Below are 25,062 nucleotides of genomic sequence, written 5' to 3' on the forward strand. Positions count from 1 at the left end.
GCAAGAGGCTGCGGTTTGGGCGGGTCGGGGAGGAGCTGCGGCGACGGCGGAGGCGGAAGAGGCGGTCGGCAAGGCGGGGAAGGGGGCCGGCCCCGGAAGGAGGAGGAGACCCTAAAAAGAAAACAGCAACAAGCCGAGCCGCTGGGACTGAGGGGAAGAAAATGGCGGCGCCGAAGGGGAGCCTCTGGGTCCGGGCCCAACGGGGGCTCCTGTCGCTGCTTCTCCTCACCATGACCCTGGCCGGAGGCTCGGGCACCGCTTCGGCTGAAGCGTTTGATTCGGTCTTGGGCGATACGGCGTCTTGCCACCAAGCCTGTCAGCTGACCTACCCCCTGCACACCTACCCCAAGGTAGGGCCCGTCCGAACCGGGCCACGACCCTTTGCTGTTCGCCCCTTGCTGCGTTGCTTACGCGTGGGCTGTGGGACCCCGGCGGTGGAGTGCACCCCACAATGCGGCCTCCCACAGGGGCGGCTGCGCTCTCCCTCCGCCAGCCTGTCTGCGCCCGGTTCCTGCTGTAATTACGGGAAGTTAGGGATAGGCGAGGGGACGGCTCGCGTTCCTCCGGGAGCCGGAGCAGGCAGGGGTGGGGCGCTGTGCACTGAGCGCAGCGGGTCCGGGAGTCCGGGTTCCACGTCGCAGCAGCCGGGTCCAGCCGTCGGCCCGGGACTCGGGAGGCGCCCTGCAGGGCTCTCTCCGCCCTGTTGACTTACTGTGCAGGAGACGCTGCCCTACCACCACCCCCGCGAGGTTTCTGAACTTTGCATTCAGTGCCGGTTGGCAGGGAATTTGGTGGGATAACTGCCTCCGGAAAGGGCTTCTCATCCTTGGGAGAGGGGCAAGGGGCCGGTCCCCGACCTCCGGCCAAGCTGCTGCCTTTCCTGCGGTTACACACGCCCTTCCTCGCCCCCTTCTGGAGGCGTTTTCTTCAGCTTCGCTAGAAATGTTTACTCAACATTTCTAAATTGCCCTGTGACTCTCCCCACACCTTCCCCATATATAATTTGAGTGGGTCCGCACACACACCCTTTGCGTATACAAGCTTTTGCTGATGGTGCTTGGTTTTCGCTTAAGCTTTAGCCGGGCCTCTGCCCTCGCCAAGTAGCAAGGGGCTAAGAAGGCGCTTGGAGCGAGGTTGATTCAGCAGCGTGGTGCCGCCTGCTTTCGGAAGCTCTGATTGCGAAGTTCCAAATGCTCTCACTCCCCCTGCTTTGCTTAACACTCGATTTCATATTGCATGAGGATTATCCCACATTTCTCCCTGCCAAAGACTGTTATGTGAGTCAGGAGAGAATAAGTTGTATCGTTCAGACTGAACGAGAATTGCCCCTGAAGTGCATTGTAGTTTTTTTTTTTAAAGAAACTTACATCATTAATATTGATTTGCTCGAGAGTTGGATTGAGGCTTAATTTTTCGTTTTCCTAACATTTGTTACTTTCTTAAAAATTTATTTTCATTGCAAAGCCATATATATAGAGAGAGGAGGGACAGAAATATCTTCCATCCATTGAATCACTCCCCAAGTGACCACAACAGCCCGTGCTGCACCAATCTGAAGCCAGGAACCAGGAGCTCTTCCAGGTCTCCCATGCAGGTGCAGGGTCCCAAGGCTTTGGGCCTTCCTTGACTGCTTTCCCAGGCCGCAAGCAGGGAGTTGGATGGGAAGTGGGGCTGCCTGGATTAGAACTGGCTCCCATATGGGATCCTGGCGCCATTCAAGGCAAGGACTTTAATAGCTAGGCCATGGTGCCAGGCCCATCTGTTACTTTTTTTAATGATATTTTTTTTTCCTAGCAAATTTATAGTATGAATCATAATGCTGGGAGAACAGTTAAATTACTTGAAAGACTCTACATTTCCTGGAACCTTTTGATAATATTTGTTGTTTTCTTGCAACTGTTGTGATACCTATAAATATTTTTACTTATTCATTCCAGCTTTTCTTACCAGGAATTCGGAATCATCTGACACCCTCTCTGTCCTGGTCTTAAAACTTACTGATTCTCTACTTAAATCTGTTAGTGAGAGAGTGTTTGTCGTGTCATTATCTCTGAATCTCACAGCAGCCTTGCCAAGCTCTGAAGGTAACCCACAAGGCATGGTGGGGCAGAAATCCAGTCTTAAAACTGACAGAAACACTGCTGCCTCATCGTAATGAAGTTGTGTTACAATACTTTCTTCATTATTTCCGTAATTTTTGTGCTTTGCAGCCCAGGAAAAAGCAGCGTGTATAATAACAAGTTAGAGGAATTTACAAGTCCATAGTGCCTCTCTTGGTCTGATATTTGTAATTGCCAGGTAGAAATCTCATTTTAATGACTCTTTTTCAGAATTAATTTTGTATTGCAAGAAACTAGAATACTTTCCCTGTTTGTAAGTAGTTACTTTAAAATTCTTTTATCTTTTAAATGTCTTCAGAAATGCAATTGCATACTTTGCCTGGGATCTAATACAAGTGACATGTTGTGTGATTAAAAAAGCTAATTAGAGCTAGCCTAGTTGATTTTTTGGAGTGTGGGATCTAGAACCATACAAACCTGATTCCATTTCCAGCTGCGCTCATCCTGTATGTTCTTGATAATAATTTCTCATAATAATTTTTCTGGTTGTTATAAAAGTTGATGTATGGGCCTGGCGCAATGGCACAGTGGTTAAGGTCCTCGCCTTGCACGCCCGGGATCCTATATGCGCGCCGGTTCTAATCCCGGCGGCCCCACTTCCCATCCAACTCCCTGCCTGTGGCCCGGAAAGGCAATCGAGGATGGCCCAAAGCTTTGGGACCCTGCACCCACGTGGGAGACCTGGAAGAGGCTCCTGGCTTCGGATCGGCATAGCATCAGCCGTTGTGCTCACTTGGGGAGTGAATCATCAGACAGAAGATCTTCCTCTCTGTCTCTCCTTTCTGTATATCCACCTTTCCGATGAAAATAAAATAAAATCTTTAAAAAAAAGTTGATGTATGTGAAAATCAGAGTTACAGAAAAAAAGAAAACTTGGGTCTTGGGCCATGGTCAGAGTAGGCTATGTCTCCTCCTGTGGTTCTGGTATTCCATATGGACGCCAGTTCCAGACCTGACTGCTGGATCCAGCTCATGTGCCTGGAAAGACAGTGAAAGATGGTTCAAGTGCTTGCACCCTGTACCGGTGTGGGAGACCAGGAAGGAAGCTCCAGACTCCTGGCTCCTGGCCCAGCTGTGACTTGTGGTCAAATGGGGAGTAAACCAGCAAACTGGCAATTGGAAGATACTCTCTCTCTTTTCCTCCCTCTCTCCCTGTCTCCCCATGTTCCTTTCCCCTTCTTTCTGTATTTCTGCCTTTAAAGTTAAGATAAAATAATTAGGAAGGAAAAGAGAGGCCTTCCATCCCCTGGTTCACTCCTCAGATGGCCACATGGCAGGGGGTGAGCCAGACAGAACCAGGAACTTGAGACTCCATCTGGGTCTCCCACACAGGGGCAGGTTGGGGGCAGGGGGAGGGACAAAGGCTGCTCAAGCACTCTAGCCATCTTCTGCTGCTTTCCCAGGCATAGTAGCAGGGACTCAAACCAGTGATCATATGGGATCCTGATGTACCCGCGGCAGCACAACAACCCATCATAACTTATTCATGTCACTGGTAGGTAAAAAGAAAACCTCACATCTTGCAGACCCAGTGTGAAAGTTAAAGATAATACATATGATAGTCCTGACAAAGTCCCTAAGACACAGTCACCAATCATTATTTCTTCTGTTATATATTACAAAACCCAGTTTGCTGTATATAGTGTTAGTAGCATTGAATAATGAGAGAATAATTTGTTTAATTTAGCTCATGATAAGAAATGCATATAATACCCTCCTCCCCATCCTGTGTGGTGGCTCAAAAGGCTAGTTATCTCCTTCAGCACCAGCATCCCATATGGGTACTGATTTTAGTCCCAGCTCCTCTTTCAGTCGAGCTCCCTGCTTGTGGTTTGGGAAGACAGCAGAGGATGGCCCATCTAGGAGACTGGAAGAAATCCTAGCTTTGTGGGTTTTTTGTTTGTTTTTGTGTTTTTATATTTTTGCCAACTTTACATAGTTAACTAGGGTAAAAAGTTTCAAGGGCTATAGGAGAGTGGGTAATACTATTATTTCCATATTGTTTCCTTCAGTTTAAAAGGGGATATTAAGGGAGAAGACCCACCCAGTTTCCCACCCACCCCAGATCCCGGATGTGGGACATGCTCCAAGAAACCCTAGCTTTGGTGACCATTTAGGAAGTGAACCAGCTGACAACAGATCTGTTTCTCTGAATCTGCCCTTCAAATAAAAATACATAAATTTTTTTAAAGGCATATAGGGGCTGTTGCATTATTTGCAATGCCAGTATTTCACGTGAGTGCCAGTTTGAGTCCCAGCTATTCCTCTTCCATTCCAGCTCCCTGCTAATGGGAAATGGAAGAAAATGGCCCACGTACTTAGGCCCCTACGCCCAGGTAGGAGACCTAGAAGAAGCCCCTGGCTTCAACCCAACCAAGTTGTGGCCATTTGAAGAGTGAACCAGTGGGTGAGATATTTCTGTATGACCCTTAGTCTCTGTGACTCTGCCTTTCAAATAAATAAAAGTGAATTTTTGACAAAAATAAAATACGTATAGTCTATCAGTTCTCTTCTCACGTGCCTGCCGTATTAGTTGTACTTCGTTAAACTTTGCCTCAATATTCACTTGCCCCCAAAAATGTGTACAAAAGCTTTAAATGTTATCATTAAGGGAAGGGACTTTCTGATTATTTAACTGGGATTCATTATAGCAGAAAGCATCATTTCCTTGTGCCTTAAAGCAAAGCAGGTACTTTAAAAAAGAAAGTTTTCTTTGTTTGAAAGAGTGACAGAGATTGATCTTGCATCTGCTGGTTCATTCTCCAAATGCCTGCAATAGGCAGGGCTGGAACAGGCTTGAGCCAGGAGCCTGGAAGTCCTTCTGGGTCTGCCATGTGGGTGACAGCCACCAAGGACCCGAGCCAGCAGATACTGATTTCTCATTTGCAGGAAGCTAGATCCAAATCGAAGCTGAGGTTCAAACTGGCACTTGCAAGCATTGCAGGTGGTGGCTTAACTTGCACAAGGCCTGCCCTCAGAGGACATATTTTGTATCGCCTGAGCCATCATGTGAAATACTTAACTAGACTTGAAGTGATGAAATAGAACATGAAATATTTGAAGTAAGGGTCTGATTCCTGAGAATTATTGGTGGAATATCTACCTTGTGCCAGATAATGCAAAAGGTGTTAAGTGTTAGCATGGTATCTCACATATATGGTGTTCATTAAATAATAATACCCATGGTAATTCTATGTAGAGAAAATGTATATTCCTCCTAATAGTCGAGAGTGATTTGAGGATTATCTTAATTTTTACAAATGAGGAAACTAAATTTCAGATTTGGTAACCTGCCCAGAATTGTAGAGAGTAAGTAATAAGACAACTCAAACCAGGGCTAATTTTTTTTCTTTTTTAAAATTTATTTGTTTTACTTGAAAAAATTGCTGAGAGAGAAGTCTTCCATTTGTTGGTTCACTCCCCAAATGGCTGCTGTGGCCACAGCTGTTCAAAGCCAGGAACCAGGAGCTTCCACTAGGTCTCTGACATGCAGGAACCCAAGGATGCGGGCTATTCTCTGTTGCTTTCCCAGGCCATTAGCAGGGAGCTGAACACACCCTGTGGTTTTCTTAAATAGTGTTGGATGGTTTAGTGGCTTGTTTCAACAAAACAAAGTATCTGAGAGCAAAATGGCATGTGGTCTAGTTCATGTTGATAAGCTCATGCTTTCTCTGTGCGATATTAGGAAATAAATGATACTCCAAAGAGAATTCTTCCCATACAAAGCCTGCAGAAAAGTCCTCAGATGTAAAGTTTATCTTGATTTTAATATACCTTCGGTTTCACCTTAACAGTTAAAGTAGTTAACATTGAGGTCCAAAATATGCTATCTTTAAAATATTGCACCACAACCTTCTCTTCCTATGAAATTGTTAATGCTGTATAAATTTTATTTACCCTTCTACTAGAAAGAAATGCATGCCTTTATTATGCTGGTTGCTAACTGGTATATGCACATACTGCTTCCTTGTTAGTGCCTGCCAGCTAATACACAGTATATATCACACGGTAAGGGGAGGTGCTTCCCCATGTGCTAGCTGGCTTCAAATACTGTGTGTATTTTTTTTTTAAGATTTAATTTTATTGGAAAGGCAGATTTACAGAGAAAGAGATATAGAGAAAGATCTTCTATTCACTGGTTTACTTCCCAAGTGACCGCAGTGGCCCAGAGCTGAGCCAATCTGAAGCCAGGATCCAGGAGCTTCTTCCGAGTCTCCCATGTGGGTGCAGGGTCTCAAGGCTTTGGGCCATCCTCAACTGCTTTGCAAGACCACAAGCAGGGAATTAGATGGGAAGTGGAGCAGCTGGGACATGAACCTGAGCTCATACGGGATCCCAGCATGTGCAAGGCAAGAACTTTAGCCACTGGGTAACTGTGCTGGGCCCCACTGTGTGTGTATGTGTGTGTGTTTTTTTTAAAAAAAAGCTGTTGAAGATACCATTTTTAGGCTTAGTTAGCAGTTACTGTTTCCCAGGAATGAAGAACTGTATGTCCATCCTGAATGGATCTCCCACATGGGTGCAGCGATGCCCACAATGGTTCTCAGTTTTAAAATCTGTTATGATTATCATGACTGGTTATTGAGCACGTTCTGTGCCTAAGCACTGTGCTAGAGTACCTGTCTTCCAGAATTATGGAAGTTTTGAAGGAAATGAGTATTCTCTCCTCTTGTGACGTGCTAACAGAGTCAATAGGTAAAGTAGCCCACAAAGTCACCTGAGGGGTTTGATCCTGGCTGGTTATAGTAGCACTGCCTGTGTGTCACCTGCTTGCTCTTGTTTTGTTTTCAGGTGAATTACAGCAAAGCTCCATATGAACATTTGTATACATGTATACATGGTCAGGGCCTATGTGTCGCCATTCGAAGCTGGTCGTGGTCCTTACCTGATAAGTCTGAAGGCTTGGTTGTGGCAGAAGGATGCTCTCGGCACCTAAAATTCTTTATTACAACTTTCTACCTTTGTTAAAGTCTTAATTATGTCACAGATACTTTTATTTTCAGTATCCCCCACAAATTGGGACCACAGCGTATGGGAAGACAGTGGTGTTTTTACTTGCTAGGCTTTTTTTTTTCTTGATATCACTTTGCATAAAAGACTGAAACCTCTATATATAACAAAGGTTTGGAGCTCTACCTGACTCCTGTAATTTTTTTGAGTTATAAGATTACAGTTTAAAATAAACTGTACTAACTTTGCTTTCTTTTCAACGATTTTTCCAAGAAAAAAATACTGTTTTTTGGTGATCGTGCCTGTTGTTGGCTTTTCTAGGAAGAGGAGTTGTACGCGTGTCAGAGAGGCTGCAGGCTCTTCTCCATCTGCCAGTTCGTGGATGATGGGATTGATTTAAACCGGACCAAGTTGGAATGTGAATCTGGTGAGATGCTGTGCTAATGACATTAGCCACATAGAACATTGGTGTTTTCTTTGAATTGTATTAAGCTTTTTATTTTTCTTATAAAACAACAAGCATGCTATTTATACTACTTATCCAGTATTATAATTATTATGAAGTTAGAGTTTTAGTAGCTGTGCTAGAAATTTCAAGGAGCTTCAAGTTTCATGTTGTTAAGACAGTGTTTGTTCTGCACTATGGATAGAATAACTTTGTTTAACCAAGCATTCTGTATTGAAAACAGAGTGGTGATTACCCGACTCATAATTCATCCTACCTTTTCATAAGTAGTATAATTTTCCTAAGCCTTTCAGTCATAGCTGAGTTGACTTAGCTCCAAGGTTTTTTACTGAATCAAGCCTTTGACTCAGTATTTAATAGTGCATTGTTCTTTGTTGGCCATGCCAGTAAAAGAAGTAACCAAAGGCTTTGTCATCTGTTAAACCACTATTCTTACCTGTGCTAAATGCGACAGGCTTGTTAAAAAGAAACCTGTAATCAGGACACAGTGCATATTTAGCTTTTTAAACTATACTCGCGTTTTCTCCACGTATGACAGTGTTTTCAGTGAAGTAGGAAGAATCTTTTCCTTGTTGCTATGTCATGACTCACATCTAGTCTGTAATACAACCTTTTTTTTTTGTTCCATCTTCAAACTGGCCATCTTTATATATGAAATTCATATTGATGAAATGCTTTTTGAATACAATTAGTTTATAAAATGTCAAACCCCTTTTCTAATCCTTTTGTCCCTCTCCCCTTTCGTAATGTGACTTTTTTTTCTTCACAGCATGTACAGAAGCATATTCCCAGTCTGATGAACAATATGCTTGCCATCTTGGTTGCCAGAATCAGCTACCATTTGCTGAATTGAGACAAGAACAAGTAGGAAACAATATTTTCTTTCAAAATTGCCTGCTTGGATGACACAGATTCATATCGCTTCAAGTTTTTATCACCCACTTGATCCTATTTAGCACTTGTGTACTCACACACGTGTGTGTGTGTGTGTATTTAAGATTTTCTAATTTTTATCAGAAAGCAGATTTACAGAGAGAAGGAGAGACCTAAAGATTTTCCATCCACTGGTTCACTTCCCAAATGACCACAATGGCCGAAACTGAGCCAATACGAAGCTGTAGCTTCTTCTGGGTCTCCCACATGGGTACATGATCCCAAGGTTTTGAACTGGCCTCCAGGGAACTGGATGGGAAGTGGAGCAACGGGACATATGGGATCCCAGCACTTGGAGGTGGAGGATTAGCCAGTTGCGCCAGCACGCCAGGCACTATAGTTGGTTTTCAGCAAACAAAATTGTATCTACAAACACAAAAGTCGGACCTGGCACAGTGGCCTAATGGCTAAAATCCTCGCCTTGAATGCTACGGGATCCCATATCAGTGCCGGTTCTAATCCTGGTAGCTCCACTTTCTATCCAGCTCCCTTCCAGCAGTCAAGGAAGGCCCAATGCTTTGGGATCCTGCACCCCACGTGAGAGACCTGGAGGAAGTTCCTGGCTCCTGGCTGCACAGCACTGGCCATCGCGGTCACATGAGGAGTGAATCATCAGACAGAAAATCTTCCTCTCTGTCTCTCCTCCTCTCTCTGTATATCTGACTTTGTAATAAAAATAAATAAATCTTTAAAAAGAAAAAACAAATACAAAAGTCAATTGAATAATTATTTTAGCATAATGCTTCAATGTTGAAAATTATATATGCATCCACAATCTCATTTTGTTTCCCTTCAGTGAAGATACTTTACCCACTTTACAGACCTGGCAGTGTGGCGTAGCGGCTAAAGTCCTTGCCTTGAATGCGCTAGGATCTCATATGGGTGCCGATTCTAATCCTGGCAGCTCCACTTCCCATCCAGCTCCCTGCTGTGGCGTGGGAGAGCAGTTGAGGATAGCTCAAAGCCTTGGGACCCTGCACCTGTGTGGGAGACCTGGAGGAAATTCCTGGCTCCTGGCATCAAATCGGCATAGCACTGGCGTTGCTCTCACTTGGGGAATGAATCATTGGACAGAAGATCTTTCTCTCTGTTTCTCCTCCTCTCTGTATATCTGACTTTCAATAAAAATAAACTAAATCTTAAAAAAAAAAAAAGATACTATCCTCACTTTACATATGAAAACCTGAAACTCCAAGAAATTGATATTTCAGGGTCCTTTATCTCCACCCTTGCTGCATTGCCCTAACTTAATCCTGTACTCTGATTCCAGACCTTTTTTTTCTCCTAAATTTTACCTCATACTCATGTCTTATGTGATTCAAAAGCTCACAATTACATAGCAGTTTCAATCCAGGGACTAAAGCTGTGGCTTAGCAGACTAAGCTGCTGCCTGGGACATTGGCATCCCATATGGGCACTGGTTTGTGTCCCAGCTACTCTACTTCCAGTTCAGCTCCCTGGGAAAGCAGCAGAGTGTGGTCCAAGTGCTTGCACACCTGCCAGCCAAGTAGAAGACCTGGATGAAACTGCTGGTTCTTGGCCCAACCATGACTGCGGTGGCCATATGGGACATGACCTCGCAATTGAAAGATTTCCTTATCTTTCTCTCTCCTTTACAGGCAGTTAAAATAAATCTTTGAGAAAAAAAAAAGTTGAAATCCAGACAGCTTATCATGATCGTCTCACCATTGATTTTTCTCTTCTGTGCCATCTCTTAAAATTCCTCCACACTACAAACATTGTATAAAAACGTTTTAAATTTGGAATGTGGGCCTGGCACAATGGCCCAGTGGCTAAATCCTTGCCTTGCACACACTGGGACTGTGTGTGTGGGAACTAGCACCAGTTCATGTCCCAGCTGCCCCACTTCCCATCCAGCTCCCTGCTTGTGGACGGGGAAAGCAGTAGAGGATATCCTAAAGTCTTGGAACCCTGCACCTGTGAGGGAGATCTGGAAGAGACTTCTGGCCCCTGACTTCAGTTTGGTTCAGTCCAGCTGTTGCAGCCATTTGGAGAGTGAGCCAACAGATGAAAGCTCTTACTCTCTATAACTCCTCTCTCTGTAAAAATCTGTCTTTCCAATAAAAGTAAATAAACTTTTTTAGAAAAGTTTAAATATTTAGAGAAAATATTCACATGGCATAAAACTCAAAACATAAAGAATATATCATAAAAAGTATCTCCCCCTCTGCCCTGTGTCTTAAGGGTTTTTTTGAAAAATTATTTTGTATTTGAAAGAATTAGAGAGAGGGGGGACAACATAAACCAGAGGGAGATCTTCCGTGTGCTGTTCACTTCCCAGGAGCCGCAGTGGCTGTTGCTATACCAGGCCAAAGCAAGCCAGGAGTTGGATCTGGGTCTCCCACGTGAGTGGCAGGGACCCAAACATTTTTTCCACTACCTTTCTCAGCCATTAGCAAGAAGCTGGATTGGAAGTGGAACAGCTGAGACCCAACCAACCTCCCATATAGGATACCAGAGTCACAGACACTGTCGTAGTGCCCCTCCCCTCACACCCTGCTTCATGTCTTTCAGCCACTCAGTTGCCTTCCAGTTATATAGCTAAGTTCCCAATACAGAGGTATTTTAATGTCTGTCCAAACATGCACATATGTATTATTGGTGGCAAATTGAAGTAATCTTGGATTTTAAACTTACCATAGTTATTTACATGAAAATTAAGAATTTACTCTGTGCTTGGACGTCAGCCACCATGGGGCAGACTTGGTGAAGTTCCTGGCATTAGCCACAGATGTTGTGACCATCTGGAGAGTGAATCAGCAGATGCAAGTTCTGTCTGTCTCTGCTTCTGCCTCTCTCTTTGTAACTCAGCCTTTCAAATATTGTTTTCTGCTCTTTAAAAGAAATTATTTTAAATATTTTAGGTGTGATTATATTACTGTCTGCATGTTTTAAAAAAAAGAATTTTTGCTAATGCAGATAACTGATCAAGTCATTTAGTTGTGTATATTGTGTCTCAGTAAGAGATTTGATGAATCTCAATCTTCTCTTAAACAAATAAATATATATATATATTCTCTTAAATAATCTATTTCTCATATTTTTTTAAAGCTCATGTCTCTGATGCCAAAAATGCATCTGCTGTTCCCCCTGACTCTAGTGAGGTCCTTCTGGAGTGACATGATGGACTCTGCACAGAGCTTTATAACCTCATCCTGGACGTTTTACCTTCAGGCTGATGATGGAAAAATAGTGATATTCCAGGTAACAACACTTCAGAGTCTTCTCAGTGCCAACCACAGATGTAATTGTGTTCATCCTAAGCAAGGACTGTGCTACAGAGTGTGTGCTCAGCCTGCCAGAAATACTTGTCATCAAATGACATTTGACCTTTATGAAAACGTGGAGTATGAGGACACAATGTGGCTAGCCTTCCTTCTGCTCACTGGAAACCTGGTTCCCTTCTGAGTCTTGTAAATTAAGGAATGGTTAAGTTGATGAAATGAAGTCTTGAGTATAGGAGGTAAGAATGAAGATGAACGTAAATAGTCATGGAGTACATGGATGTTAGAGAAAAGTGACACGACCTAATATTTAGTTGTTCACAGTGATTTTCCATACTAAGTCGTATAAAAGAACTTTTGAAGAATCGTTAGAGAGAACTTTTCTCCTGTCTGTTTATCATATTATTTACCACTTGATATGATAATAATGGCTGCTGTTCCTTGAAAGCTCCCTGGTATAACATCTAATGTATGCAGTTGCCCTTGGATTTCTGTGGGTGATTGATTCCTAGAATGCCCGTCTCATACCAAAGCCTGAGGATGCTCAGCTCCCTTCTGGTATAGGGTATGCATTTAACCCACACTCTCAGTGTACAGTCATTGATGGACAGGGACAGGAAGATAAACTAACTAAATAGGTGACGCCAAAATTTCGTTTCTTGTAAAGGCACTAGCTTATGTTAAGAACTGCAGTTAAGATAGGTTGTGGTTGGTGTGTTTTATTTTGTATGTTGTACTTCCATTACCCTCAGCTCAGTTTAAATGTTTATGCATGTAAAGCTTTAAAAAGCTTTAGAAGTGCAAATGACTTAATTGCTTTCATTGTCATTTTAGTCTAAGCCAGAAATTCAGTATGCACCACAGTTGGAGCAGGAGCCTCCAGATTTGAGAGAATCATCTCTAAGCAAAATGTCCTGTAAGTCTTATTTTAAAGAACTTGGATTAAAAACATTAGCAGTGAAGTCTATTTGTAGTGGAGTTGGTTGTGTGTGCCTTTACAACAATAGGAATTGATAGATAATATGTGATAAAAGATGAACAGATCATTTCTAAAACAGTGGGGGCTAGTGGGATGGCATAGTGGGTAAAATCACCTCACGGAACACTGATATCCCGTGTGGGCTCCGGTTCACATCCTGGCTGCTCCAGTTCTGATGCAGCTTGCTACTTGTAGCATGGAATGTACCCAAAGATGGCCCAAGTACCTGGGTACCTGCCACCCACATGGAAGACCTGGAAAAAGCTCCTGGGTGTGACCTGGTCCAGTCGTGCACATTGTGCCATTTGGAGAGTGAACCAATGGGTGGAAGACTCTCTTCCTCTGTATCCCCTCCCTCCTCTTCTTTTGCTCTCTCTCTCATCCTTTCCTTCTCTCCATCTCACGCTCTACCTCTCTCTCACTTCCCCCATCTCTCTCAAACTCTACTTTTCAAACATAAAGTAAATCTTTAAAAAAAACAGAATGGTTCTCCGGGTTTAATGTGCTATACAAGCTGGAGAGCTTTGAATCCAGAGTTCTCTGTGCCCCGGAGTGGAGCAGATGAGCTTATGTTTGTAATAGATGCCATGATGCTGATGCTGCTGCCTGGGGCCCATCCTTTGAAACTTACCACTCAGAAAGCTGCTTCATGGGTTGCTTTGAGTGTGGGCTAATCAGATATTCTGGTCTTTTCTGATATGTCAACTAAATAGTGAAACTATCCAGAAAAGTATAAGTTTATATTATATTTTATTGCCATGTATATTTTAATTTACAGGAACATAAAAATAAACTAAGCAGAACTTTTTAAAATCAGTAATTCACTTATTTTAATTGCTACTTTAAGTTTTGATTGTTTTGGTGCATGAATAATGATAGCACATAAGGGCTGTTTTAATTAGAATAAACCAAATTTTATTGCCTAAGATCAAATGTAATTAAACTGCATCAGTGTTGACAATAATTTGAAAATAAAATAAAACTCATGTTGTGGTAGCATATGCACTTGGGGTTTTTTTTATTTTGCTTTAAAGATTTATTTTTATTGAAAAGTCTGATGTACAGAGAGAAGGAGAGACAGAAGGAAAGATCTTCCATCTGCTGGTTCACTCCCCAACTGGCCACAATGGCCAGAACTGAGCTAATCCGAAGCCAGGAGCTAGGAGCTTCTTCCAGGTCTCCCACATACGTACAGGGTCCCAAAGCTTTGGGCCGTCCTTGAATGCTTTCCCAGACTACAAGCAGGTGCTGCTGGGATAAGAACCAGCACCGATATGGGATTCCAGCGTATGCAAGGTGAGGATTTTACCACGCCGGGCCCTGGTTTTTGGTTTTCAACATACTAGATATAGTTAGGTGCAGTTTAAGATGTGTCAGATTGTACTTATGATGACAGTTGGCCATCTTGAGGTTATATATGTTTTATTTATAAGTAAATCACATGAGATTAGCTTTTAGAATATTATAAAACTTTTACCTTTTTATTTCAGCAGATCTGCAGATGAGAAATTCAGAATTACACAGGAACTACCTTGAAGATGAACAGAGTGATGGTTTTTTCAGATGCCTCTCTCTGTATGTATTTCATTTGATATTTGTAGGAGATAAAATCTGTGTCTCAAAGTTAACATTCCTTTTTATTATCTTGAAATTGCATTCTCTGCTCAAGAGTGAAAAACCGGGCAGACATACAGTACCTGGGATCAATACCTGGTTCTGGATTCTGACTCCGCTTTGCCACCGATGCCAGACTCTGGGAAGCAGCGGTGGTGGCCTCAGTGATTGGATTCCTGCCACCTATGTGGGAGCCTGGGGCAAATTCTCAACTCTCTGCTCACAGCTGGGCTGTGGAGAGCATTTGGAGAAGTGAACCAATGGATGGGAGCTCTTTCTTTAAGCCTCTAAGTTAAAAAATGAAAGTGTTTAATTTTGGCCTTGAAACTTAGTTTTGAACATTTTAGTTTGCTTAAAAGGTATGTGCTGGCTACTTTTTTACAGACTACAATGTGACTTTCCTTTTTAAAGATGTACTTATTTATTTACCTGAAACTCAGAATAAACACCAAGCCATGGAGCTCCTTTCATCTGCGGCTCACTCCCCAGTAGGTGCACTGGCCAACACTGAGCTAGGCGGAAAGCAGGAAGCTCATACCTGCATGGGAACATAGGGCCAACACTTGGGCCATCTGCTGCTGCTTTTCTCAGGTCATTAGCAGGGAACTGGATCGTAAGCAGAGCAACCAGCACACAAATTAACACCATATGGGGTGCTGGTACAGTAGGCAGAGGCTTTACCTGCTGTGTCATAGTGTCAACCCCAAATAGGGTGTTTGGCCAATATGATGAAATGATCGAATCAGGATAATTGTTTTTAGCATATCTAATACCTCTAACATTCATTGTTTGTGGTAAAAATGCTCTAGAGATTTGAAATGCACAGTACATTTTTTTTCTAAAAATGTATTGATTTATTTTTATTGGAAAGTCAGATATATAAAGAGGAGGAGAGACAGAGAGGAAGATCTTCCATCCATTGATTCACTCCCCAGTGTCCACCCTTTGCTAGGAGGCAATGACTGCATATTGCATTCCCATCATTTCCACATGTTGGCAAACCAAGGGAGTGGCTGCATGTGGTGAGTGGACATTTTACTAGGCAGAGTTTGATGAGCAGAGATCTGAAAAATAAGGCAGAATTAGAGGAGAGAGATCTTTCATCTGCTGAAATCACTCCCCAAATGACTAGAGCACAGCTGATGCAAAGCTGGAGCCAGGAGCCAGGCTCTCCCTCTGATTCTCCCATGTGGATGCAGGGTCCCAAGGCAGTGGGCTTTCCTCCACTGCTTTTCCAAGCCACAAGCAGGTACCTGGGTAGGAAGTAGAACAGCCTGGGCTAGAACTGGCACCCATATGGAATGCCAACACTACAAGGTGGAGGATTACCCTGTTGAGCCACCCTGCCAGGCCCTGCTTTTTATTTTTTAAATGATGCAACCATGTTACAGAAACTTTAGAAATGGAGGAATGAGGGCCTGGCTGTGTGGCCTAGCGGCTAAAGTCCTCGCCTTGAACGCCCCAGGATCCCATATGGGCGCCGGTTCTAATCCCAGCAGCTCCACTTCCCATCCAGCTCCCTGCCTGTGGCCTGAGAAAGCAGTCAAGGACAGCCGAAAGCCTTGGGACCCTGCACCCGCGTGGGATACCTGGAAGAAGTTCCTGGCTCCTGGCTTCGGATCAGCATAGCATCGGCCATTGCGCTCACTTGGGGAATGAATCATTGGACAGAAGATCTTCCTCTCTGTCTCTCCTCCTCTCTGTATATCTGACTTTGCAATGAAAATAAATAAATCATTAAAAACAAAAAAAGAAATGGAGGAATGAATATCATAGCGCCCTAATATAACAGCTGTTAGTTTCTCCTTCTGTGTTAATGTTTTCTAAATAGTACAGGGTTTTTATTACTAAGTAGGCAACATTGATTGCATTTAGTTTTGTCTTTTGTCTTTTTCATTGGAAAGTCAAATATACAGAGAAAGATCTTCCATCCATTGTTTCATTCCCCAAGTGACCACAATGGCTGGAGATGAGCTGATCCGAAGCCAGGAACCCGGAACTTCTTCTGGGTCTTCCATGCAGGTGTAGGGCCCCAAGACTTTGGGCCGTCCTCGACTGCTTTCCCAGGCCATAAGCAGAGAGCTGGATGAGAAGCAGGGTAACCAGGACATGAACCAGTGTCCACATGGGATCCTGGTGTGTGCAAGGCAAGGATGTCAGCCGCTAGGCTACCACGCCAGGCCCTGCATTCAGTTTTTAAGAACCTCCTGATTACAGCGTGAAATGTTGATGCTACTGACTCTTGATTTTTTTTTTGCAGTAACTCTGGGTGGATTTTAACCACAACTCTAGTCTTGTCAGTGATGGTGCTACTCTGGATCTGCTGTGCTACCGTTGCTACGGCTGTGGAGCAGTATGTCCCTTCTGAGGTAAGTGTACTGCTGACCCTCGGGCCATTCAGGGCTGACCTTTAAATGCCCTGTTTGTTTAACTAACAAAACAAGGCCTTTCTGCCGGTGGAATAAGAGAAGATGTGGTTTTAAAGTCATTGGGTTGGCACACGTAGAAATGAGCAGTTAACCGTACAGGAATATCCAGTCCACAGTTCTGTAATGCTGGCTGCCGTCGTGATGTAACTGTTGACCACCTTTGTCTTGCTTTTGTGAGAAGAGCTGAACGTGGTGGCGTCTGTTTCTGAGATGGAACTTAGGAGAGTAGAACTGCCAGGACCACTTAAAACCTTAAAATAATTCCCACGAGCGTTAAGGAGTAACCACTGCTACAGAAGCAGCCCGGCCTGCGAGGGGCTTTGAGTTGTTAGGCTGTGGTATCTCACCTGTGGAGAGGGAAATGGTTGTGACTCAGTGATTACAATAGAACTGTCCCAAGACAGAGCCGGGCACAGGTTCGTGTTTCAGTAATTCAATCTAGCTTCAGGAAAAGTCAGCTGTATAGCTTAATATGGGATAGATCTGTTGTCTAACATTGCCACAGAAAGAAGAAGAAAGGGAACTAAATCATTGTAAGTTGGCCTGCGCCTAGCATGTTGCTTGAACAGCAGTCTTCCTAACAAACTATGAAGATAAATAAGATTCAGATGTAAACAGTGATTAAGATACTATTATGCTTAATGATTTTTATGAAGGTGATAGTCATCCAGAGACTGGACAAAATAATGGCAGAAAGTAACATTTTCCTACTTCGTCGAATTTACAACCTGTTTTCACAGATTGTATATATCGGTCCAGTGTCCAACAATATTCTACAGCAGATTTTATTGTCTGCTTTGTAAATGCGTAAGGCGGCTTCAAACATCTAAGTAACCCTCCTGAAGCCACATGGCTTTGAAAGTATTGAGGCTAGAATGAAGTTCATTAAAAAAAAAAGGATTTATTTGAAAGGCAGTATTGCTTCCCATTGCGAAATGACCACAGTGGGGAGGGACACGGTGTACAACTAAGAAAATAAACCTGAGACCGGCATGACGATTCAACTGATCGTCTACTTGCAAGCACCACTGCCCCATATGGGTGCTGACTCATGTCCCAGCTACACTACTTCTCGTTCTCCAGTCCTGCTCTCTGCTTATGGCCTTGTGAGAACAGCAGAGGATGGCTCAAATCCTTGGGACACTGAACCCACGTGGGAGACCCAGAAGAGGTTCCTGGCTCCTGGCTTCAGATGGACTGAGCTCCTGCCATTGTAGCCTTTTGAGGATTGAACCTGCAGATGGAAGATCTTTCTCTCTGTCTCTGCTTCTCTTTATAAATCTGCCTTTATGATATAAAGAAAAGAAAAAAAGAAACACACACAGGAAAAGGTTATTAAAAGGCTAGCAGCAAAGGCCCGCTTCCCTTTTCTAAGGAAAGGAGGCTGACCCAAAAGGCTTGCTGCCTCAATTTTTTTTTTTATTGAATTATTTGAGTATTCAAATTACAGGGATTGATGTGGCACAAGTTTTGATAAACACAGCTCACATTCCTGCTAACCAGCAACTGCTTGATGATCAGGAAGTGACAGCGTGACTCTCAGAAGCACCCGCCTGTGGCCTTGGATGATTACCCAGCTGTGGGCCCTACCCAAGGCCTTCACCGTGGCCTTGGACCTGTGCACATTCATGGACCGTTGCCCGCAGTTTGACTTCAGTCTCCAGCACCAGCGATCGGGAAAGATTCCAGTACAATGTGCCCTGCTCTTCCTTATGAAGTAACAGTATTTGGGAGTTTTATGTGTGTGCTTTTTTTTTTTTTAGCAAACTTCCTGTTACAGACAGAGTTAACCTGAAGGAAAAACAGAACAAGATCTTCGCTGGTTCACTCCCCAGATGGCCACAATGAAGCCAGGAGCTTGGGACTGCATCTGTGCCTTTGACAAGAGTGGCAGAGGTCCAAACACTTTGGTCATCATCTGCCACTTTAGCAGAGGGCTGGATTGGAAATAGAACAGCCAGTATTCGAACCATGCTCACATGGGATACCAGCATCGTGGGCACCAGCTCACTGTGCTGTGCCACAACACCAACCCCCGAAACCCATTTGCTTTGACAATGTGCCATCTTACCTATGACTGCCAAAGTTAATTGTAAGAGTTGTATATACAGGGCCTGGCACAGTAGCCTAGTGGCTAAAGTCTTTGCCTTGAATGTGTCAGGATCCCATATGGATGCTGGTTCTAATCCCGGCACCTCCACTTCCTATCCAGCTCCCTGCTTGTGGCCTGGGAAGGCAGTTAAGGATGGCCTCAAAGCCTTGGGATCCTGCACCCGCATGGGAGACCTGAAAGAGGCTCCTGGTCCCTGACTTCAGATTGGCTCAGTTCTGGCCGTTGCAGCCACTTGTCTCTAATGGAGAGTGAATCAATGGATGGAAGATCTTCCTCACTGTATTTCCTCCCCTCTGTATATCTGACTTTCCAATTAAAAAATAAATTTCTTTAAAAAAGAGTTGTATACAGTGTTGTGGAAAACACTGTGCGGGGATTGTTAGTAAGACTTGTATGTAGTAGAGGTCCTCCTGGGTGCCAAGATACAAGCTAGAAGGGAGGAGGGCAGACAAGAATAAACTGCTTGGGAAGTTAATGGACTTACATTAGCACTTTTTTTTTTTAAGATTTATTTATTTTTATTAGGAAGATATACAGAGATTAGAAACAGGAAGATCTTCCATCCAGTGATGCACTTCCCAAGTGGCTGCAACAGCCAGAACTGTGCCAATCAGGAACCATGAGACGGAAGCCTCTTCCAGGTCTCCCACATGGGTGCAGGGTCCCAAGCCCTTAGTCCTTGACTGCTTTCCCACACCACAAGCAGGGAGCTGAATGGGAAGCAGAGCAGCCAGCATTAGAACTGGCACCTGAATGGGATCCCAGTGCATGCTAGACGAGGACTTTAGCCACTAAGCTACTGTGCTGGGCCCTTACATTAGCTGTTAAAGCAAATGGTTCCAGTTGGACTGGATCATAGGAACTTTGAATTTTGGTAGTTGGGAAGAATACTACAGAATTCCTCTTTTATGATATGAATGTACTGATGTGATTCTCTTGCTACATTACTTGATCTGTTCCCTAATGTCCATCATTTAATCATTCTGTTGTTCCTGATGGAACAAGCTATATGCAGCTTCCACAACTTCCCCGTGAGCTGCCTCACGTAGTCCACTTTGTCTTGGTAACAGACCCATGGGGATAAATCTTGTTGACCACCCACAACCTGTGACATTTTATTCCCTTTCTTGTATTCCTATTTCTTCTCCTTATTCCCAGGATGCCCCTTGTAAAAGAAGGATGCACGTAGACCGCGGTAGACTTAGCGGCAGCCTTGCAGTGAGATTTGGCTTGATAGATTCACTGCAACCTGAGTTCTTTCTGTCTCGACTCCTCACAGAGCCCCTTTCTAAGTTAGCTCGTTTAGGCCTCATGGGGACGTGTGGGGCTGCCATTAACCTCCTCCACTTGGAGGGAGAAGGAGCTTTACCGAGGGAGGGTTTGTCATGAACTGGTGTACCCCATATCCCAGGAAGTGCTGGGACGGGACCGGAGACAGCCTCACGGAAAAGCGTTTGCTCTGAAGCCTCTCTGGTTAACCTGGAATCATGGTTAGACGCCTCCCAGCAGAAGCCAGTCCTCTGGCGCCCTGTCTGACGCTGGGAAGACACACATTCCCTGAGACCACATGGCTCTGCATTTGAGTTGGGATGCTCAAAACTGTCTTATGCAAAGAGTTCTGGATGAGAAGTTGATGGCTCCCCCATCTCCTGACTTGACTCAGGAAAGAGGCCCCTCTTGGAAGTTGCTCACGCATGGCAGTGCTCCTGTGGTGCTGAGGGTTGGAGCTTGTAGACCTGCGATCTCTCCTGCCTTTTCAAAGGAGTCTTCAGCTTTCTCTTTTAGATGTGTTTCTGCTGTGATGAGTTGTTTTGATTATATAACTTTATTTATAGATTTTCTCCCCCTTTTTTTTGTTTTTAAACATTTATTTATTTTCATTGCAAAGTCAGATATACAGAGAGGAGGAGAGACAGAGAGGAAGATCTTCCGTCCGATGATTCACTCCCCAAGTGAGCGCAATGGCTGATACTATGCCGATCCAAAGCCAGGAGCCAGGAACTTCCTCCAGGTCTCCCACACAGGTACAGGATTTCAAGGCTTTGGCTTGACTGCTTTCTCAGGCTACAAGCAGGAAGCTGGATGGGAAGCAGGGCTGCTGGGATTAGAACTGGCTCCCATTTGGGATCCTGGGGCGCATTAAAGGCAAGGACTTTGGCTGCTAGGCCACTGTGCCGGACCCTTCTCCCTGTATTTTTGCTTTCTTTGGGGGGAATGCATATTCCCCCTTTGTCTCCCAGCCCCTGTGATCGTAAATCAAGAAGCATACACAGCGTACTTGGGGCCCTGTTGGCCGCTGTTACATTCTTTCTAAATACTAATTTCCTATACGTCTCTGGAACTCCAGCCCTGGTTCCTGTGCATTCCAGTATACAGCAGACTGGTCCAGTGTATCCCACATCCCATTCAGCTCTTGTACATGTCAGTGGGCATTAAAACCTAGCTCAATCCAACCAACCCCACCATCTAGCCCACAATCATGCCAGCAGGTTCCACCGCCTGTCTAACCAGGACCACCCTTAGCCCTGAACCCACTCCGAGTCCTGGATCTTACACTTTCCAGGTTATTCTGTAGTTCTAGCTTGACAAAATTTATCCCCAGTCCCACTACTTGCCAGTTCATGATGCTGTGAAGCCCAACCAACCCGGCTCATGCATGCACCAATGGATACAGTCACTTAACCCAGCTTTGTTCTCCCCGTAACCTGGTTCACACGTAGGCCAACAGGTGTTGTGCCTGCCTAGCCTGGTCTACCTCCAGTTCCAGCTCTCATGATCACTACTGGTGGCAGTGGCTTAGCTGAAGATCTTCAGCCCCCTACCAGCCTTGTACCCTCCTCCCTCTGCCCTAGCTCTCGCATGTGCTGGTAGATCCTGTGGCCAAGTCTGGCATGGCCCACCTCGCCTTGGCATTTGCTGCCTAGTACTATAAGCCAACCTGGCCCTGGCTTCCCTCAGTTCCAGCTCAAGCTGGTGGGTGTTACAGCTTATTCCAACCAGCCATCCACCCAGTCTTGACTCTAATGTGAACTGGCTGGTGTTGTAGTTTGACCCAGCACATCCTACACCCTATCCTGGTTCTCAAATCTGCCAGTGGGTGTTGTGAACTGTCCCAGCTTGGCCCACCTCTAGACTGACCCACACATATACTTCTTGGTATTGTAACCTGGCCTGGTCTGAGCTGTTCCCAGCCTTCCTGCAGGGACTGTGTCCTGACAGAGAAGTTCCCCAAGTAACTCTATTAGGTCACTTACTAGTGGCAGATCTCTCGCAAACCAGTAGGTCCTTGACCCAACCTGATTGGCCCACCTCCTGTCCTGGCAGGAACAGTGGCCTTGCCCAACTGGCCCACACCCATTCCAGTTCTTAACTTTTGGGTGCTACAGTCCAGCCACAACTGATCAATGCCCAGACACAGTTTTTGCATAGGTCAGCAGGGGCAGACCTAGCCCAGCCCAGCCTACATCCACCCTGGCTCTCACAAGCTTCAGCGGGTGCTGGAGGCTAGCCCAGTCTGGTGCACTTCAAACTCAGTCCACACCCATGCCGAGGAACACTGCAGTCATGTCCAGCCCAGATAACCACCCCACCCCCATTCTAGCTCCCATGCTCACCAGTGAAAACCAGAGCCCACCTATGGCATCCCCTTAGCTCCCCAACCAGGCCTGCTTCCAGCCACAGATCTTGCATGTACCATTGGTCGCTCTGACCCAGCTCAGTACAGTCTATACCCCATCTTGGCCTTTACCATGGGATGCTGCAGTCTGGTCTGACCTCCCTACCCCTAGTTCCAACTCTTCCTGGCAAGTTTTGCCCAGCCCTGCCCAATTTACTCCCATCCCTGGCTAACAAATTGTTGGGCATGATAGCCTAGCCTGATACGCCCCGCACGCCAGCCTATCTCCTGCACCTGCCAGTAGTCTAAGGTTGGCCTGGTTCTGCACAGTCCACCCTCCTCCAGATTGGACCCCCACACTTGCCAGCAGGTAGAGCTACCTTGCCTGGCCTGACCAACACCTAGGCTTGAATCACATGCTCACCAGCAGGAGCTACAGCCCACTAGGGGGAGTTTCCCAAGTTTCATCACCCTCCATCTTGGCCTTTTTATGAGCTGATGGATGTTGTGGCTTGACTTGCCCCACACACCATTTTTGTGTGCCCCTGCAGGTGCTGCAGCCTGGACCAGTCCAGCCTGTTCCCAGCCCCAGTACCCAAGAGTGCCTTAGGGTTCTCTGGTGATGCTTGGCTCAGCCTGTCACTACTCCAGCTCTTAAGCAAGCCAGCAGAAATTACAGTTCACATGGATGGACCCACATATCTCCCACAGAATCAGTCTCCAGACCTGATTCTCTTGCATGCTAGTCAGTGTCGTGGACCAGCCTAACATCCATACCCTGTTCTAACTCTCACCGAGGTTGCTGTGACCTAGCCCTGCCCGGTAGGTCCCCCAGCCCTAGCTTTAGTGTGTCCCATTGAGTGGTAGTTGGCAGTGATCCGTGATCCATGCTAACTAACCCAGCTTAAAACAACTCAAGCATTTTATTCTCAGTCTGTTTAGAGCTGGTGGATTTTCCTGATTTCTGACCCCTCACATACACGGATGAGTTATTTCTTAGCCATCCCTCAAGAAGAAAACACCTATGGAATACTCCAAATCTCACAGTGAAAACTGGAAATGCTCAATCCTAAATCTTCAATCCTTATGGTTACAGATATTCATCACTAACCAGTACTTTTGTCAGGCATCCTGTTCCTGCTCATATGTATAAAAATATTTGTGTACTTTTCATGATTGCTTTATGAAATTATCATTGCTTTCTTTCTCAATATTTATTTACTTGAAATAAGCTGAAGCCAGGAGAGACAGAAACAGGGCCCCTCCATGCCCTGGTTTACTGCCGAAGTGGCTGCAGAGGCTGGTCCAAAGCCAGGCGCTCAGGGCTTCCTCCGGCCTCCCACCTGGGTGCAGGGACCCAATGCTACAACCAAGTGTGTTAACAAGGAACTGGATTTTGAGTGGAGCAGTGAGACTAAAACCAGCACCAACATGGGATGCCTGCACCTCAGGAGATGGCTTTACGTACTGCACCACTGCGCAGGTCCCCATTGCTTCCTTCCTGTACTCTGCTTTCATTAGCTCCTGTAATTCTCAACAGTAAAATAAAGTGCTCGCTTTTTACTCCCATGCTTTTTGGGTTGATTTGAAAAATTAAAATGAGTTTGGGTTTAGAGTTCTGTGACTACGCAGATGCTCACAAGTAGAACCAAGCACAGTGACTAGAGTCAATGTAACAAAAGCATAAACCTGAGTTCTTTAATGTTTTCCCAGGAGAATTTGCATCCCTCCGGTTGTGGATCTATTTGTTTTGTTGGAACTTCCCTCCCATTTTCTAAGTCATCTCAGCTCTTGCTGTCTCTTGTTTTCTGTATTTTTTTTGTTTCAGGGATGTTGCTGGAATACCATCTTAAGTCATGTGTTTTTTCCCAGAATACTTGGTGGTAAACTTGTTAAAGATTTATTTTTATTTATTTGAAAGGCAGAGTTAAATAGAGAGGGGCCGGGGAGAGAGGCAGTAGAGCTCTTAATACATTCAGAAAGATGTGATATTCTTTCAGAAAGATGTGATATTCTTGTGTTTAATCAATAGTGAATCCTTTTACTACTCAGTAGGAGAAGTGCGACCATAAAGGGCTTGATCACTTAGGGCATCTCTCGGACGCCTGCGTCAGTGCGTGCATTCTAGGGGAGGTTCCTGGGCCGCTCTGTTCCCTGCAGACTCAAGATCAACTGTCCTCCATAGACAAAATTTAAAAAAGAGAGAGAAAACTTTGAATTGTTCTTTGAAGACTAACTTAAAGAGATTCCTAATTGTCAAATTGCTAATATATTTTGCTTTTTTTTTTTGGCAGAAACTGAGTATTTATGGTGACTTGGAATTTGTGAATGAACAAAAGCTAACTCGATATCCAGCCTCTTCTCTCGTGCTCATGCGAACTAAGACTGAAGATCATGAGGAGGCAGGGCCTCTCCCCGCGAAGGTGAACCTCGCCCAGTCAGAGATCTAAGCTGCTTTTTTTTTTTTTTAAGAACAGCTGAATTGACATCAAAGTTTCCATTCTTCATAGAGCTTTTTAAGATGGTTTCATTGGAGATAGGCCTTAAGAAATCAATACAAAATGCAAATAAAGTTACCCAAATCCATGAAAACTGTA

The 25,062-nt window shown here is 44.7% G+C and overlaps 2 protein-coding genes across 4 annotated transcripts in view; one reads left to right on the forward strand and one right to left on the reverse strand.

Moving 5' to 3' along the window:
• TCEANC2 (transcription elongation factor A N-terminal and central domain containing 2) overlaps window positions 1-834 on the reverse strand; it is a 58,451-nt gene extending 57,617 nt beyond the window's left edge. The window contains exon 1 of the mRNA XM_040978514.1: window positions 713-834. The gene's annotated coding sequence lies outside the window, so the exon portion shown is untranslated. The remainder of the gene's footprint in view (window positions 1-712) is intronic.
• Window positions 99-25,062, forward strand: TMEM59 (transmembrane protein 59). Of its 3 annotated transcripts, none has more exons than XM_040978511.1 (8): window positions 99-350; window positions 7,392-7,497; window positions 8,306-8,400; window positions 11,542-11,694; window positions 12,549-12,630; window positions 14,187-14,268; window positions 16,568-16,676; window positions 24,760-25,062. In XM_040978511.1, exons 1-8 carry the CDS (start codon window positions 162-164, stop codon window positions 24,913-24,915), a joined length of 972 nt encoding a protein of 323 aa, XP_040834445.1. In that variant the 5' UTR covers window positions 99-161; the 3' UTR covers window positions 24,916-25,062. The 3 variants fall into 3 exon arrangements, with proteins under 3 accessions (XP_040834445.1, XP_040834446.1, XP_040834444.1); XM_040978510.1 differs by having other exon boundaries at window positions 116-350; window positions 14,184-14,268; XM_040978512.1 differs by lacking the exons at window positions 7,392-7,497; window positions 8,306-8,400 and having other exon boundaries at window positions 114-350; window positions 14,184-14,268.

This window comes from Ochotona curzoniae, unplaced genomic scaffold, assembly GCF_017591425.1.
Source record: "Ochotona curzoniae isolate NIBS_2020 unplaced genomic scaffold, NIBS_Ocur_1.0 contig_291, whole genome shotgun sequence".
Classification (NCBI taxonomy): Eukaryota; Metazoa; Chordata; class Mammalia; order Lagomorpha; family Ochotonidae; genus Ochotona; species Ochotona curzoniae.